At 32.0% G+C, this 15173-nt stretch overlaps 3 protein-coding genes across 5 annotated transcripts; 2 read left to right on the top strand and 1 right to left on the bottom strand.

Annotated features, from left to right (window-relative positions):
- Nucleotides 1-466: 466 nt before the first annotated feature.
- Rab21 (RAS oncogene family member Rab21) lies at nucleotides 467-3475 on the top strand. The gene is made up of 4 exons (XM_070307081.1): nucleotides 467-914; nucleotides 1348-1515; nucleotides 1760-1878; nucleotides 1960-3475. The coding sequence occupies exons 1-4, from the start codon at nucleotides 780-782 to the stop codon at nucleotides 2207-2209; spliced, it is 672 nt and encodes a 223-aa protein (XP_070163182.1). The 5' UTR covers nucleotides 467-779; the 3' UTR covers nucleotides 2210-3475.
- Rhogap68f (Rho GTPase activating protein at 68F) lies at nucleotides 2737-7829 on the bottom strand. The gene is made up of 10 exons (XM_070307080.1): nucleotides 7553-7829; nucleotides 7056-7163; nucleotides 6729-6875; nucleotides 6158-6338; nucleotides 5708-5926; nucleotides 5530-5628; nucleotides 5229-5416; nucleotides 4959-5159; nucleotides 4768-4874; nucleotides 2737-4687 (listed from the first exon to the last, which is right to left on the bottom strand). The coding sequence occupies exons 1-10, from the start codon at nucleotides 7629-7631 to the stop codon at nucleotides 4514-4516; spliced, it is 1503 nt and encodes a 500-aa protein (XP_070163181.1). The 5' UTR covers nucleotides 7632-7829; the 3' UTR covers nucleotides 2737-4513.
- A 1123-nt stretch (nucleotides 7830-8952) lies between these two features.
- Nucleotides 8953-14935, top strand: LOC138939426 (cytosolic carboxypeptidase-like protein 5). Of its 3 annotated transcripts, XM_070307197.1 has the most exons (11): nucleotides 8953-9181; nucleotides 9416-9708; nucleotides 9833-10171; nucleotides 10256-10527; nucleotides 10599-10752; nucleotides 10889-10982; nucleotides 11053-11362; nucleotides 11441-11648; nucleotides 11731-11892; nucleotides 14072-14756; nucleotides 14847-14927. In XM_070307197.1, the coding sequence occupies exons 1-11, from the start codon at nucleotides 9067-9069 to the stop codon at nucleotides 14864-14866; spliced, it is 2652 nt and encodes an 883-aa protein (XP_070163298.1). In that variant the 5' UTR covers nucleotides 8953-9066; the 3' UTR covers nucleotides 14867-14927. The 3 variants fall into 3 exon arrangements, with proteins under 3 accessions (XP_070163298.1, XP_070163299.1, XP_070163297.1); XM_070307198.1 differs by having other exon boundaries at nucleotides 10352-10527; nucleotides 14072-14935; XM_070307196.1 differs by having other exon boundaries at nucleotides 14072-14935.
- The last annotated feature ends 238 nt before the right edge of the window (nucleotides 14936-15173 follow it).

Below are 15173 nucleotides of genomic sequence, written 5' to 3'. Positions count from 1 at the left end.
CTTCTCTCTTTTTTTTATTATTCACTTTTTCCCAATTCACATTCTCATTCGTTTATTTATTTATTGCCTCATATATGTCAATTGACCATATATTCATGGAATGAAAATGATTAGCAGGAGAAAGAAAGGGAGAGACTTGCTAAAAGTCAGATCATGAACGCGCGCAACAAAATCTTCATTCTGCGCATGTGCTATTAAATTATGAATGAAGACCGAAAGAAAATTGGGAATATAAGATTTGCTCAGTTTTAATTATTTGAAATTAAATATTTTGGAGATAGATAATATATTTTTTATACGCGCATATCAAATTATATCATATTGTCTCCCTTTTTCAGAAAAAGATGAGATTGATCGTATCGTTTTTCGACACCTGTCCTCTTTCTCTCTCTGGTGTGTGTGTGTGTGTATGTTGTGAGAGAGTGAGTAAGAGAATGTGTAAGAAAGAGAGAGAGAGTCATTTAGATTACGAAGCTACGAAAAATGCGCCGATTGTAGCGCGTAATGGCACGGAGCGGAGCAGCTGATTCCTTAACATTAACGCAGCGGGGATTGAAGTACGGTCGTCATCGTCATTGTCTTAACGTTCTGTCGTATCGGATCGCAAACGAGCATCGTATCTCGTACACGACGATCACCGTTCGCGTATATAAAGTAATATAATAAGCGAACCCGGCTTTATTGGCTCTCGTATACACGGACATACGATATCGCGAACTAAGAAATAAACGCTCCACGCGATTCCCTTTAAAGTCAAGCTCAATTATTTGCCGGGGATTATGGCCAGTCCGGTGATCGGCACCGGATATAATTTTAAAGTGGTTTTACTTGGCGAGGGATGTGTCGGCAAGACCTCGGTCGCTCTTCGATACGTCGAGGACAAGTTCAATGACAAACACATCACTACGCTACAGGTAAATCGTATATTTGTATATCGAAATTCGATATAATTCACGGATCTTTTTTTTTCTGCTCGTTTTTACCTAAATTTTAATATAATATATATAACGTCAATATTTTTTAGACTCGTTTTTATATAAGTTTATTTATATGTGTAATATTTCTCTTTGTTTTTAAATATAAATTCGAAAAAACTTGTAAAATTTCTTTCAACAAAACATACAAGTCTTTTAGATAAATATTATGTAAATATATGGAAAAAAGGATGCTATATAGATGTGTATAAAGATTAAAATCTAATTTGCATACATCCATTTGCGTTCTCTAAACCTGTATTATAAAAAAATTTCTTATAAAGTCTTAAATTCTGAGCTTTTATTAACTAAATGTATGATTGTAAAGTTTATATCATTTAAAAATAGATATCAACGTCGTATTTTGTTTCAGGCATCATTTTTGAATAAGAAATTGAATATCAACGGGAAAAGAGTTAATCTGGCAATATGGGACACAGCAGGACAAGAGAAGTTTCATGCGTTAGGACCAATTTACTACAGAATGTCCAATGGTGCCATTCTTGTTTATGATATTACGGACGAAGACACTTTTCAAAAAGTATGACTTGAGATTCAATTGCAATTGTAGAAGATAATCCAAAATATCTTACCAGATTATTCCAAATATAGAATAATTTGATAAGAAAACAATAAATATATCATCAATAAATTTTAGTCACATTATCAGTACTCTGCTCTCCAGAGATTTATCATATAAGACATTATTATCTGTTATCATATATACACAATTAAAAATACTTTTGTAATATAATTTATTTATTTATTATTTATGTTATTTTTAGGTGAAAAACTGGGTGAAGGAACTCAAAAAAATGTTAGGTAGTGAAATTTGCTTAGTGATAGCAGGTAATAAAGTTGACCTGGAGAAAGATAGAAATGTTGCCATAGACGAAGCAGAAGAGTAAGTACGATGTTTCTTTCTTTCTTTATCAAGAATAATGGATGAATATAGAACGTGACAATGATAAATTTCCTTCATTAGGTATGCCAAACAGGTGGGAGCTATGCATTTCCACACATCAGCTAAGTTAAACCAGAACATTGAAGAGATGTTTTTAGACCTAACGCGACGTATGATGGAACGCGCGGATGAGGCCGAGCAAAAATCTACTCTCACGAGGAACAATAGCACACGCCGCAACGTTGTAATGGTAGAGGACGAAAACGAACACACGCAACCAAGTAGAGGTTCCTGTTGTGGCAGTGGTGGCGGTGGCAGCGGTCTTTCGTAGATCTCTGAACGATTTACATTCAGTTTCAGACAAGGTCTAATTTCTAATCCACGAGTTATATATACGGGACGAAGCATTTTAAAAAGTCGTGACAGATTAGTATCTTCAAAAGTAAATTCTCTGTGATAATAATTTGTCACATTACGAATGTTTCATTTTTTGTATGCTTGCCTATGCATTATGTGTGTGTGAATACGTGTATGTATGCCAATATATATATACATATTTGCGAGAAATATCTGTATATATCCACGAATAGCCAATTGACTAAAAATTAGCTAATTTCAAGACAAAGACTTTAGATGATGCGGCCGTACTGTGAATCGAGAACATTTTTAAAGAAAACTAAGAAAGACGCTTTTTCGGCTTTTATCTAAAATAATATTTTAGAGTTTAATGTACATATCGATAATTTTGTTGTACAATATATTAATTTGGATTGTTTATCCAGTATCATTGCAATATGTTAATTCGTCTGAAATTATATAAATTAGCAATATAATAGAGTTGTTGAGTATAAAGTTTAAATTATTGTTACTGTAAGTTATTTTATGAACATAAAATGGTAAGTTGTAATAATGTTATGGAAAGAAATGTCTCATTTAACATTATACCATAATCCCATCATGCTCCAAAAGTACAATTTGGATTTCGCTCGTGAACATTGTATGTAAAAAGTGAAATTGAAGATCTACAAATTAACATGCTTCATTACATGCTCTTTTATTGACAACAATGAGGAATGTAATCGAGTCACATCAGTTCTATACAGGTCTGGGTTAGTCTTTTCGATGATAGAGAGCAGATATTAGGCTCTGTCGGCCTATATTTTATCCCAGTTACCCATAATGGCAGGACTATTTAAAGGGATATACAAATTTGCGGTTCGTTCCGCAAAAACTGCTAAGTCTTTTATCTTTACATTTAAATGATGGACAAAATTAATTAAAAAATATTAAACTATATATGACATTCATTACATGCCAAGCTTTTTTTCTCTTTTTCATTCACTCACTTCCTCTCTCTCTCTCTCGTTTTTTTTTGTAAAATGATCATATGACGCTATCAGATCAGGCGAATTTTCTTTTCTCGAGATCATAATTTAAAAAAGAATATCGTAAGATCGCTAGAATTTATACATGATGACTGAATTACTACAACAGCCATTCTAATCACTTTTTATCATGCTCATGTTTGCTTTTTAATATTATGTTAACTCTAAACAGTATAAAGTATTTTACTTATAACTACTATATATATAAAGAATGTCACAAAAGATGGAATCATACTATCAGTGTTCTGTTACTTATATAAAGCAAATACATGCTTGATTGAATTGTTTAGAGTTAACACAATATCTTTCTATATTACATGTATAAATCTTTCTGTATTACAGTATATCTCGCCTCTCTCGAATTAAATACAATATAATATATACTACACTTGTTAAACTACAATTTATTTTAGTGATTGAATAATCAATTTTTTTTATATATACATAATGCGAAGAGAATGCTAAGTATTAAAGAGATTCATTATTTATGATTCTTCTACTCTGTATCAAAACATTTTAGAAAAACTTTTTTTTATGAAACTTCGCAATGAAAATAAGCGACAGAAGCTGGTTTTGTGCTATGCAAATATATACATACTTCTATTAGAATAAAAAATTAAATCGATTTAAATTTTTTGATTGACAAAATAAGAATAACATTAAAATAGAAACAACTTGATAAAGTTCGAAAAATTATAGATCGAATAATTAATATAAGTTACCTTAAAATAGAGAATTAATTTATTATTTAAAAATTTTAATTAATTAAAAAAGATTAATTAAAGCAAAAGTCGGGACGAATCACGGTCCATGATCTCATGATTTCAGCGGCATTCATAATACTTTTTCGATTCTTGAATATATTATTTTCTACGCTTTGTTAAATAAGACTAAACGCTATATTTCTAGATAATCTTACATATTATATTTACTGCGTGACGTTCTCATATATCTTTGGTATTTGGTCGTAATTTTTCTCTAGATATACACACAAGTTGGCTGGCGTTCTAACATCGCACAACCGACATCCATTCGAACGTTTTATTCTCTCGTTCGGAAACATTGTAACTATTCATATTAAAAAATCTTGTGCAAAATTGTGTGTAAACGAATATTAAGTGTTTTCCTGTATGTATTCTCTTATACCTCATGTCCGATATAAAAATATTTCAGTAAAACAAAAGTAGAGTGCGGACGTTGTACGCGTAATGTGAACAATCGAATGTATTATAATTAGGCCCTCGACGCTTTTAAATAATGAAAATCTTATCTTGATAAGTAAATAAAAAGTCTACGAATTGATTGATGAATCCTATTGCAGTGAGGGACATTCCACATGCTGGTGGTGCTCTAACTAGATTCGGTCCAAATACGACCGCCAGATTGCTAGAAGTCATCTTATTTAGGTCGCATCGGTCCATCACCTATTATAAAAGAAAAAAGATATAGATCAAAAAGAGCTTTTATCTTGCTTTTACAGAAATTGTAAATATTAGCTACGTACCCTCGATAAGAATTGTACAATGTATTTAAGGACTTGGTAGTTATCTTCGGGTAATTTTTCCAATATTAATATCTTAACTTTACGCGGACGTTCGTCTTTCGATAACGCTAAAATACAAATTCAAAAAATGCTTTATCTCGTTAAATAAATAATAATTTCATTAAAAGAGAGAGGGAAAACATTATGCTTACTTTGAAATTGTGTAATTTCATCATATAATTCATAGGTCATAAGAGGTTCGTCTAGCTCGCGAAGGAAGGTCTTGAGTAGAACCGCAGCAATGTGCGGATCCCCTTGAAAATCGACGGGTAAACCTTGATTGCAACGATTTTGAAGTTCTTTGATCACAGCTACGTTGGCCGATCTTCTAAATATGCCTTCCGTTTCAAGTGCTAAAACGACGATCGAACGATTATCGTTTTACTCTCCATAGGAGACGGTTTTTTATCAAGATACCGTACCGTCTGGTGTATCGAGGAATTCCACGCACTGCCTTAGAATAGGTGGTATCGGATCGCTGTTATTATTTTCCTTTATAAATTGCAAACTAGCACCGAACTGAGTCGTGCCAACTGGTGTAACTACAGTGCTTTGTGGCGGACTTGCCGGCAAATATTTTTTATTCTTTATCAGTAGTTGATTATTGTGTCTGAAAAAATCATTCCACACGTAAATGGAATTGTATGATTCGCGTCAATCAACATAAATTCTATCATGATGCCAACATACTATTTTGCATAACAGTGCAATTAAATTACATACTCTATCACTTGGGGAGGTATAATTAATTGATCCAACTTAATATAGTGTGCTAAATCTTCCAGGTAATTAACATACATCATTTTTCGTCCAAATTTGACACTGCAAAAATACAATTTGCCTATTCATACATAGTATATAATAATTCAAAGTGTTGCGTAGAAAAGAAAAAATTGCATACCTAATAGCCGGTTTAAATATTTGCCACACAAACCTAATAAAGTTTGTGGGATGTACTAGGTAAAGAGCTTTAAGATTTTTTTTATATTTTCTGTCAAATGCTTTATACGCCTGCCATAGCCAAGATAAAGGTGGCTTATTTTTTGACGTAAGGCCATAATGAAAGTAAACGAGACTATAATCTTGTTCCACAAATGTGTCTAAAGTATGCATAAGATATCTGCAACAAAAATATCCATTATGATAAAATCTATTTTATTAATAATTAAAAAGAAAAATATACGTTATCAAAATCGAGAAAGTGAATAGGGACTTTATAAGTGATTCGTTAACAATATCACAGAATGACATGGAGATCCTTAAACAATATTTACAGGCAATTATAAATCATTATTCGCGGATCGGATAAATATCTCCCGTGACGTCCTACATACGCATATCACGGACTCACCTAAGAAATTTAGCATGATTGAAGACCTCCTTTCCTATGGAAGGCAATTTGCAGGCTGACACAACAATTATTTTTCGACCGGCACTGTCATCGCCAACTACTTCTACAATACCATGTTTAGATATGTCGAAATAATCCTCCTCGTCGGCGAGTTCTCCGTCCAAAGCAGCTAGATCTTCCGCTGTCCATTAACAAAGACTTTCTATGTAATATAAATCTCAGAATAGACACACATTTCAGGCATAGTCATAATAAACTTGTTTCAACTAAAACCATCGAGTCAAAATAATTCGAGCCCCTTAGGAATAATTTTTGTCTCATAAAACGTATATTCCATGGACAATATACCACTACCCTGCTTCATGAGGCTCAAATGTAATGCTTGCATTGTGCATTATGTTATTATGCAAAATGGATTAAAAAAGCGTAACAGTTGTTACTTTTCCTCTGTCATCCTTACACCATGCAATATAAAACAAGCTGTACAATGTTCTACACATGATTCACCTGCTATGCCCTGAGAATGCCATGACATTTAGTCGCTATTAACAGAAGGTAAAAGGTCACACACCGGATTCAATAATTGGAGCATCTACCAAAGCTTCCTCAAAGTTTTCCTCAATTGTCCCGTCGCTTACTGGGCTTTCCAAATAATCCATTCCTGCAGTGCCAACTGTGCTGTTCACCAAATCCAATTTGTCTTCTAGAAGGCGTGCAGCTGTAAAAACAAAGTCAATTTTATATAAAACAAATAATGCAATAATAGCTGTATCAATAGCTGCACAAATTAATCTCTCATATAATTATAAGAAAATTTTGAAAATGAAAGAAGAGAGCAGCTATACAGATGGTCAAAAACATAACTCACATACATCTTAAGACAGATCAGATATCTCACCATTGTTTGAAGTAGTTTGCAATTCTGTATCATCAAATTCCAAATTCGGCTCGTAATCGTGATAATCTGACAGACTAGGGTAAGGATCTTCACAGTCGTTGCCTATCCCTGTTACATATAAGTATACATCAAAGTAAATCCCTCGAGACAGTAAATAAACAATAATAAAAAAAAGAAAAGAAAAAAAATTAGCAAGTCGATGATACTTTTATGTATTTATGCAAAAAATACTTTGGAAAATGACCGAATCAATCTTGTTCTACACTTAACAACAAACTCTATTGCTTGCCCCAATAGCAGAGAATTTGCAGAAGCTTTTCGTTTGCTAAATATGACTCTCAAACTATAAAAGGAAACGATACAAGGCGTCGATTATAAAAAAAGACGACAGTAATACGTATGATTCCGATGTAAATCTAATAATTGGCGTCGCGGACAAGTAACATTCATTTGACACAAATATCGTCAACAATCGCAACTACCGCACGCCAGCTCACCTGTCAGCGTCCGCGACGGGCTCAGTGGTGTCGGTTGATAATCCGCTTCCATTTTTCGATCCGGCGTCGATACGTACATACAAAACGCAGTCCTGGTGTCGGTGTTAATTTTGTTTCCTTCTACAAATGATCCGAGATCTTCTCAAGCGACCGCATTATCTCTTCCTCGCGAGACGTGTGGCAGAACGACGCGCGCTACGGATCACGTCACGCTTTCATCTGTCGTTGTTTGTTGCGCTGCAGTTGTGCGAGATTGCAGGTATCGATATCCTCTTTTGAACCTAGAGTACGTATTCGATATATCGTTATTCCCCAGGCGGCACACAATATTATTTATAAAAGAATGTACAAAATATTTATATAATAAGTATTTGAATATTTTATAAAATATTTTTGTGATCTTTAATTTAACACATCATAAAGATTTATCATAAATATCATAAGAATGTTTATAAAAATATTGAGAAATATTTACAGAAAATATATATTTTACTATAAATATTTTTATTCTTTATTTACCATAAATATTATATAAAATATTTATGTCTATATTTTAATAATATATCGAATAAAATTTGTATTTGATTTCTTTTCTCTTTAGAAAATAATAAATATATAATCATTTCAAAAAATAAATAGTAAAAAATATTTATGAATATTTATCATAAATATTTTGTGTGCTCTCTGGATCGTGAGATCTTAGAAAAAAAAAGAATCTTTCATTTAAAAAAATTGCTGAGAAAGTAAAATGCGTTTGACATTTTTTTTACAGAGAAACGCAAAATTCTTTAATAAAGATCGATATAAAAGAAAAAATTAAATTTAAGAAAATCAAAAAACACATATATATATTTTATGTGATTTTAATATCAAGGAAAATCCTCGCGAAGAGGCCAATTCCCTCTTACCCCCCTCCATAAAAAATATTTTGACATATGAAACTTTTGACATATGAAACTTTTTGACATATGAAACTTTTTGACATATGAAACTTTTTCTATATATATACGCGATTTATTTTAACTCCTATAAATTCCTCTCGGGTTTAATCGAATTGTGTGATCCACGCGAAAATAACACGATCGATAAGCGATGCAAGCGCGTCATCGTTCCCCACGTATAATTCTTCCCAAGCGTTCAACGACTGTACTCGTTTCAGTATCGCTCAAAGATGAGCGATCCGGCTCGTAATCGTCAGTATCGCGCGATCGCTGTTTATTATCGCTTCGAGAGTCTGTGAATTGCACGAATTATTTTATGTAACGTATAAATAGAGATCATATATGATCGAGAGTAGCCAAGAGACGATTTTGCCTTGCGGGAACGAGAGCGATGTCGATCATAACGTAGAAGTGAGTGTCCGTCCCCCTCTGAAGTCGAGTCAACCGAGGAGAGAGGAGACGAAGGAGAGGAGCTTGAATCCTTACGTTATCGCGAGCACATCAACTGACACGTGAATGGATTGTCATCTGCCTCGCGTACCGATCTTGCCACAGACGTGAGATACATATATCATGGCGAGCACGAGCGAAAACATTATTTGCGGTGACTTTGTGTTTTTCAACAATTTTGATTCGGCCAATCTGGCTAAAGTGGAACAAGTGAGAATATCAGAGACTTCTGATAAAGGTAATGAAATTACCTAATTTGACTAGTTTCGTCGATCTAGATTGATTTTGTTCGCATTTTGATATAAATAAAACAAGCGTATTGTCCAGGAGAACATTTGTTTCTCTTGTAAACGACCAATTGATTAAATATTGATCTCTTACTGTGTGTAAATTTAACTGTCCATCATTATAGATTGTATAACATCGCAAATGTACTTCTTATGTAACAACGCAATAACTTTACTATTTTTAGATGTTTACGAAATTGAAAGTAAATTGACCAATAACTCGAATTCTAAGGAGATATCAGATTATGAGTTTAATCTATGGACGAAGCATGATTGTCATGGTACACAATTTCAAAACAACAATAGGACTTGGTTCTATTTTGGAATCAGGTCTAATTGTCCAAATGTCTCGGTCAGATTCAACATAGTTAACTTGAACAAGCAAGTCAAGATGTTTAGTCAGGGAATGTGTCCAGTTTTTAAAATTGTACCAGGACATTTACATTGGGAGCGAATTCGTGAAAGACCTACATACACTGTAATTATACTATATATAATTATAGGAATGCACATATCTAAAAATGTAGCAAGATCATAAACATATGTATAATAATTATTTAGCGCACAGTTATATATAGCGTACTATTTTTATAACATTGCAGCTTGATCAGAGAGGAAATGACTTTACTTTATCCTTCCTCTATTACACTCCAGAAAATTCAAGAGCTGTTACTTATTTTGCTTTTACCTATCCATTCTCGTATACAGATTTACAAAATTATTTGAAAAGGATTGATGCAAGAATGGGTAAAAGGAGTGTAATGTGTACAGATGATATCTATTATCACAGAGAATGTGCAATAAAATCTTTGGAGGATCGTAGACTAGATGTATTAACAATAAGCTCCTATCATAACATATCAATGGAGAGAGAAGATAGACTGATTAATATGTTTCCTGAGAAGAATGAGGAAAGGCCTTACAAATTTCGAGACAAAAAGGTAGACTATTTGTACTATGTTTATTAAATGTAAGAAATGCATATTTTCAGAAAGAAATATATCTACATAATTATTCGCATTTAGGTAATTTTTATTAGTGCCAGAGTTCATCCAGGTGAAACACCGTCTAGCTTTGTTCTAAACGGTTTTCTCAATTTTTTGTTAAATCGCGACGATCAGATTGCCATAAATTTACGTCGCCTATATGTGTTCAAATTAATACCAATGCTCAATCCAGATGGTGTCGCTAAAGGTCATTATCGCATGGACACTAAGGGAGTAAATCTGAATAGGGTTTATCTAAATCCTTCTGAAGTAGATCATCCAACTATATACGCTGCAAGAAATTTAATAAAGTAAACATTCTTATCTGTAATTAAATTATTTAGAATACACAATCCAATTTTTTTACATACTTTTTTTTTAGATATTATCACAATTTTTATCAAGTACCAAGTGACTTAATCGACGATCTATCAGATATAAATTTAGAAATTGTAGACAGCAAACTAAGCATTATAAATTCAACTACTTCAATAGCAAACGCTGTACGTGATACAACTACAAGACTGTTGCAACAAGTATGATCAAAACAATATTTCTTTATGTTGCAAATAAATTTGTGCAGAAAATTTCAAAAAGTGAATGTTAACGATATATTTTATATTATATCAAGTTCTGCAGTATTACACTTTTAACGTTATTATTTTTCAACAGGTAACATTTATGTCATTGGACGAAAATAGATACGCTCAGGAAACTAACGAGAAATGTTTATTGACATTGGAAAATTTGGACAGTGCAATTATTGGTATTGATATTTACTTTGTATGATAGAATCTCATCATATCTAATTTCTGATTAGCTTATCATGTATACAGATGAGAGGGATGAATTATCTAAAGAAAATGATAAGAATGATAACATCGCGGAAGATAGAACAAATGACAAAGTAACTTATACAGCTGTCGGTATGGGCAAGGTATCGAAGTCTTCGGATAATTCTGGATTGTATTTATATATCGATTTACATGGTCACGCTTCGAAGAAAGGCGTATTCATGTACGGAAATTATTTTGCCGATCCGGAGGATACTATTACATGTATGCTGTTACCTAAATTGATGTCCATCAACAATCCAAACTTTCATTTTACATCCTGCAATTTTGCAGAGCGAAATATGTACATTATGTGAGTATATTTTTATTGCTAGAATTGATGTAGATGTTTTTATATTATCAAAATATTAAATACACATGGCTTGCATAGAGACAAACGAGACGGCATGTCGAGAGAAGGTTCAGGACGCGTAGCAGTTTACAAGATGACTGACCTAATACATAGTTATACTCTAGAATGCAATTATAATTCTGGTCGTTTGGTGAATACAATACCAGTTAGAGTTCGCGATGGGATAAACAAAACTATGAATCACATGTTTGTTCCTCCGAAATATACCCCAGCAGTATTCGAAGCGGTAAAAAATCCATCGTATTTTCGCTTTATTCAATCACATTCGCATAACAGGCATATTGCTAAAACATTAATAATATACACAGGTTGGAGCAGCATTAGGTCCATCCATTCTTGATCTCACTGGAAGCAATCCCAACAGCCGATTGCCAAATAGCCAATATCGTTCTCTAAGAGGAGTAAAATCTCATTTGAAATTAGCATATGTGAACAATCTGTCCTCACCACCCAACAGATCGATGCGTAAGGTAAATTTTGATATAAATAGCGGGAGTGACGTTTGCAGTGCTGACATAAAACAGTGTATAGTATCATAATCACTTATTCTGTTCAACGACTAACTTGGTATGTTGTTTAGCATTACACTACAACACATTAGTGCCTGATCGAGCGTAAATTTATTTCTATATAACTAAAAAAGTGGGAGAGAGATTTTATATAATTTAAATCGCGATAAATCGCGAATTTTTATGTGCATATTTTGAATTGTATTGAAATCTGTACTGAAATTTATACAAAAACGATTTCGTATTTTATATAATTATATATATTATAATCAGTATTTTTTATATAATTATATATAATTGAAATATATTTTCGGACAATAATATAGATATTTATTATGTTATTTATATGAGAAAAATACATATTGTAAAGATCTTATTTTTATATTCTTCTGAATGAGTCTTCCACAATTTTGATTTATATATAGAGAAGACAATAATGTCTCATACACTTTTTAAAATAAATTTACACATTAAGCTTGTGTCTCAATTAATTATTATGTGAAACAAAATTATTTAATATTTAATATTTATACATATATAATTTCACTGTATTGATTGATTGATACTGATTTAATTGATATTTATATACATATACAATATATAACGCACAAATTAGTTTTTTCAAATTAGGATGAAAATTAAATTGATAGTTCAGAGAAATACAGGTGAGATGAATAAGTAATATTTTGCTCTGGTGATTCATTTTACATTGTGACTAATTCGGCGAAGTCATCAATCATACACGCTTTAATGCTTCAATAATCACACATATCTGACATTAATATAATACTTGTTGGTAAATAATCAATTTTTATGCACTATATTTTTCACGCTGAATATATAAAAGTGCACTTATAGTCACGTCATTTAATTTATGCAGTGCTAAAATGAAGAAAAATTAATCTGTGTGAGTTGTTAATACAATGTAATACTACACATACACACACATGTAATTAATTATATCTATTTCTTTAGCGAAGGGCACAGCGTGAAGATATAAGTGGTTGAACCATTATATCTTTGGATGATGGAATTGTTGGGATATGACGACTTGTTAATTAAAATTTAACCGTGTTAATTATTTTAACAACATATTGTATATATATATAATTTTTTGTATATATATACAAAAAAAGATATATTTTGTAAATTACAAATTTATTATCTATGTTGAGATTATTATAAATGAAAAAATATAATCTTAATATCTTATCAAATAAATAAAATTTTTAAAAAGTCAAATAAATCTTGATCTCGACAATAAGCTTATTAAATATCATTTGCTTAAAAATCATTCCGAAATTCAAGATTCCGATTCATATTATGTATGTATCCATGTATAAAAACTTCATAATGTATTAGACACACGGGTTTACATATCCAATTGTGTTAATAAATGTTACAGTTTTTTAGCGACCATTTATTTATCTTACTTTTATTTGATTCCTGAAAATCCCGATCAAAAAATATCCTGATGAGTGTGAAATAACTTGGCATGAATTGTGCATTATGTTCACAAGCAAAAACTGTGGCAAATTAAATACAATAAAATATAATAATCCAATATATACAAAAATTATAATGCATATAAAATTACTGCTTGCAAGTTTTAGATGCCAACGAAATATATGAATAGTAATGCTATACACATTTAAAAAAAAATGTACAGCACTCTCTAGCATGCATTACATTTTACAAATGTTCCTACTTACTGAACATCAATTTTTTATAGAAATATATAATAAGAGAGACTCGTCTAATAAAATGTATATTTTTATTATCGAAAGTATTTTTATTTGCATTGTGGGCAATCTTTTTTGCTATTTTTGCTTATTTTATAATTTTCTCTGAAGTTTTTATATATCGTACATGTAGATATGTGCTTCGTCTTTTTAAAAGTGTATGATATGTACCATATTCCGTTCACTCTCGTTATGCATGGCAACCGCCGTAGTGTGAGGGGGTAAGTCATTATTTGCATAATTATACAATTGATAATGCGAGATCAATCTCTCTCTCACACACACATTTATTTTTTATGTTATTATCATATATCAATTGTACTTAAATGATTTATGTGATATACGTATGAAGCACTCTCAGATATAATCTAATATACATATGCGCCCTTTATTTACAGGATAATGAGGATGTCGCGCAAGATATCTGCATCCTGAAAGAATTGGAGACAAAACTAAGCGACGCGGTAACGGGAGCGAAAAACGCCATTAAGAATGAAAGTAATTTAGTGAAGAAATGTATTCTACGCCGCAGTGCCTCTCTTTATGCAGCGGTAAAGAGAATCAAGAGCAACAAGAAGCCTCGACAAACACTTGCTCGTCGAGCATTGAAGAATCATTGTTCTAATAATGTAGAAAATAGCGCGATAATCTGCGCGGTCAAATCCAAAGTGGAAGCAAAAACCTTCCTAAAGACGATCGATCGCTATCGATCGAGTAAATCTAATGTAAAGTCAATGATCGGTGACAATCTCGAACCGCGTTTGAGCACGAGTAACAGATTAACGAATAATTCGGCGAGGATGCATGTATCTTCCGAAAAAACAGCGGCGGTAAGACACGGTGCGAAAAGATTGAAGATCGTTTCATCCACTAAAACATTCAAGGCTCTCCCTGAGATCAGAGAATCTAGCATCATGGAAGAAACTGACGCGAAAGTGACCTTGAAGATAACACGTGCTTACGAGAAACAGAATGCTAAAGGAGATAGGGCCAGACTTGGTGGATACATCAAACCAGATAAGTCCTTTAGACTGAAAGAAACAAATAAGACTGCTGTTAAAGAGAGTTCCATATTTGAAGAAGGTATGAAGCAAAATTCTAAATGAGCTTGAATGTTGAAAAAAAGTTGCTAATTTATTTCGTCATTGTTTTTCTGAGATGTTGTCTTTTCAGAATATTTCCCATATTTGTAATATATATAGGATGAGTTATAATGTAATCTCAACAAACAAGAAATACTTTCTTATAAAGAAATCTAATAAAAAGTATACATAAGTAAATTTTTTATACATTCTGAATATTAATATGCAAAATGTATAGTTAAATTTCTTATTTGTATTATACTTGATGATACAATGTATTATTGTATACTATTTTTAATGTTTTTTTTTTCACAGAGTGATATATTTATTATTTGTCTTTTTAATTAAAAGGCAATAAAACTGTGAGAAATTGCCATATAAACGTATATATCATGTTATTACATATATATTAGACACA

Source organism: Polyergus mexicanus, unplaced genomic scaffold (assembly GCF_030449975.1).
Source record: "Polyergus mexicanus isolate NDT 795.1 unplaced genomic scaffold, iyPolMexi1.0 SCAF_14, whole genome shotgun sequence".
Lineage (NCBI taxonomy): Eukaryota > Metazoa > Arthropoda > Insecta > Hymenoptera > Formicidae > Polyergus > Polyergus mexicanus.
The sequence above is the reverse complement of the archived record's forward strand: the minus strand, read 5'-3'. Positions and strand labels throughout refer to the sequence as shown.

Bases quoted from the DNA above. Each gene is read 5' to 3' on its own strand.
- Rab21 (XM_070307081.1), top strand. From the start codon at position 780: ATGGCCAGTCCGGTGATCGGCACCGGATATAATTTTAAAGTGGTTTTA. The intron at 915-1,347 runs GTAAATCGTATA...ATTTTGTTTCAG, and splicing joins AACACATCACTACGCTACAG to GCATCATTTTTGAATAAGAA. The intron at 1,879-1,959 runs GTAAGTACGATG...TTCCTTCATTAG, and splicing joins GCCATAGACGAAGCAGAAGA to GTATGCCAAACAGGTGGGAG.
- Rhogap68f (XM_070307080.1), bottom strand. From the start codon at position 7,631: ATGTACGTATCGACGCCGGATCGAAAAATGGAAGCGGATTATCAACCG. The intron at 5,417-5,529 runs GTATGTAATTTA...TGATTTTTTCAG, and splicing joins ATACCTCCCCAAGTGATAGA to ACACAATAATCAACTACTGA. The intron at 4,688-4,767 runs GTACGTAGCTAA...CTTTTATAATAG, and splicing joins TTGTACAATTCTTATCGAGG to GTGATGGACCGATGCGACCT.
- LOC138939426 (XM_070307196.1), top strand. From the start codon at position 9,067: ATGGCGAGCACGAGCGAAAACATTATTTGCGGTGACTTTGTGTTTTTC. The intron at 10,528-10,598 runs GTAAACATTCTT...CTTTTTTTTTAG, and splicing joins GCTGCAAGAAATTTAATAAA to ATATTATCACAATTTTTATC. The intron at 10,753-10,888 runs GTATGATCAAAA...ATTTTTCAACAG, and splicing joins CTACAAGACTGTTGCAACAA to GTAACATTTATGTCATTGGA.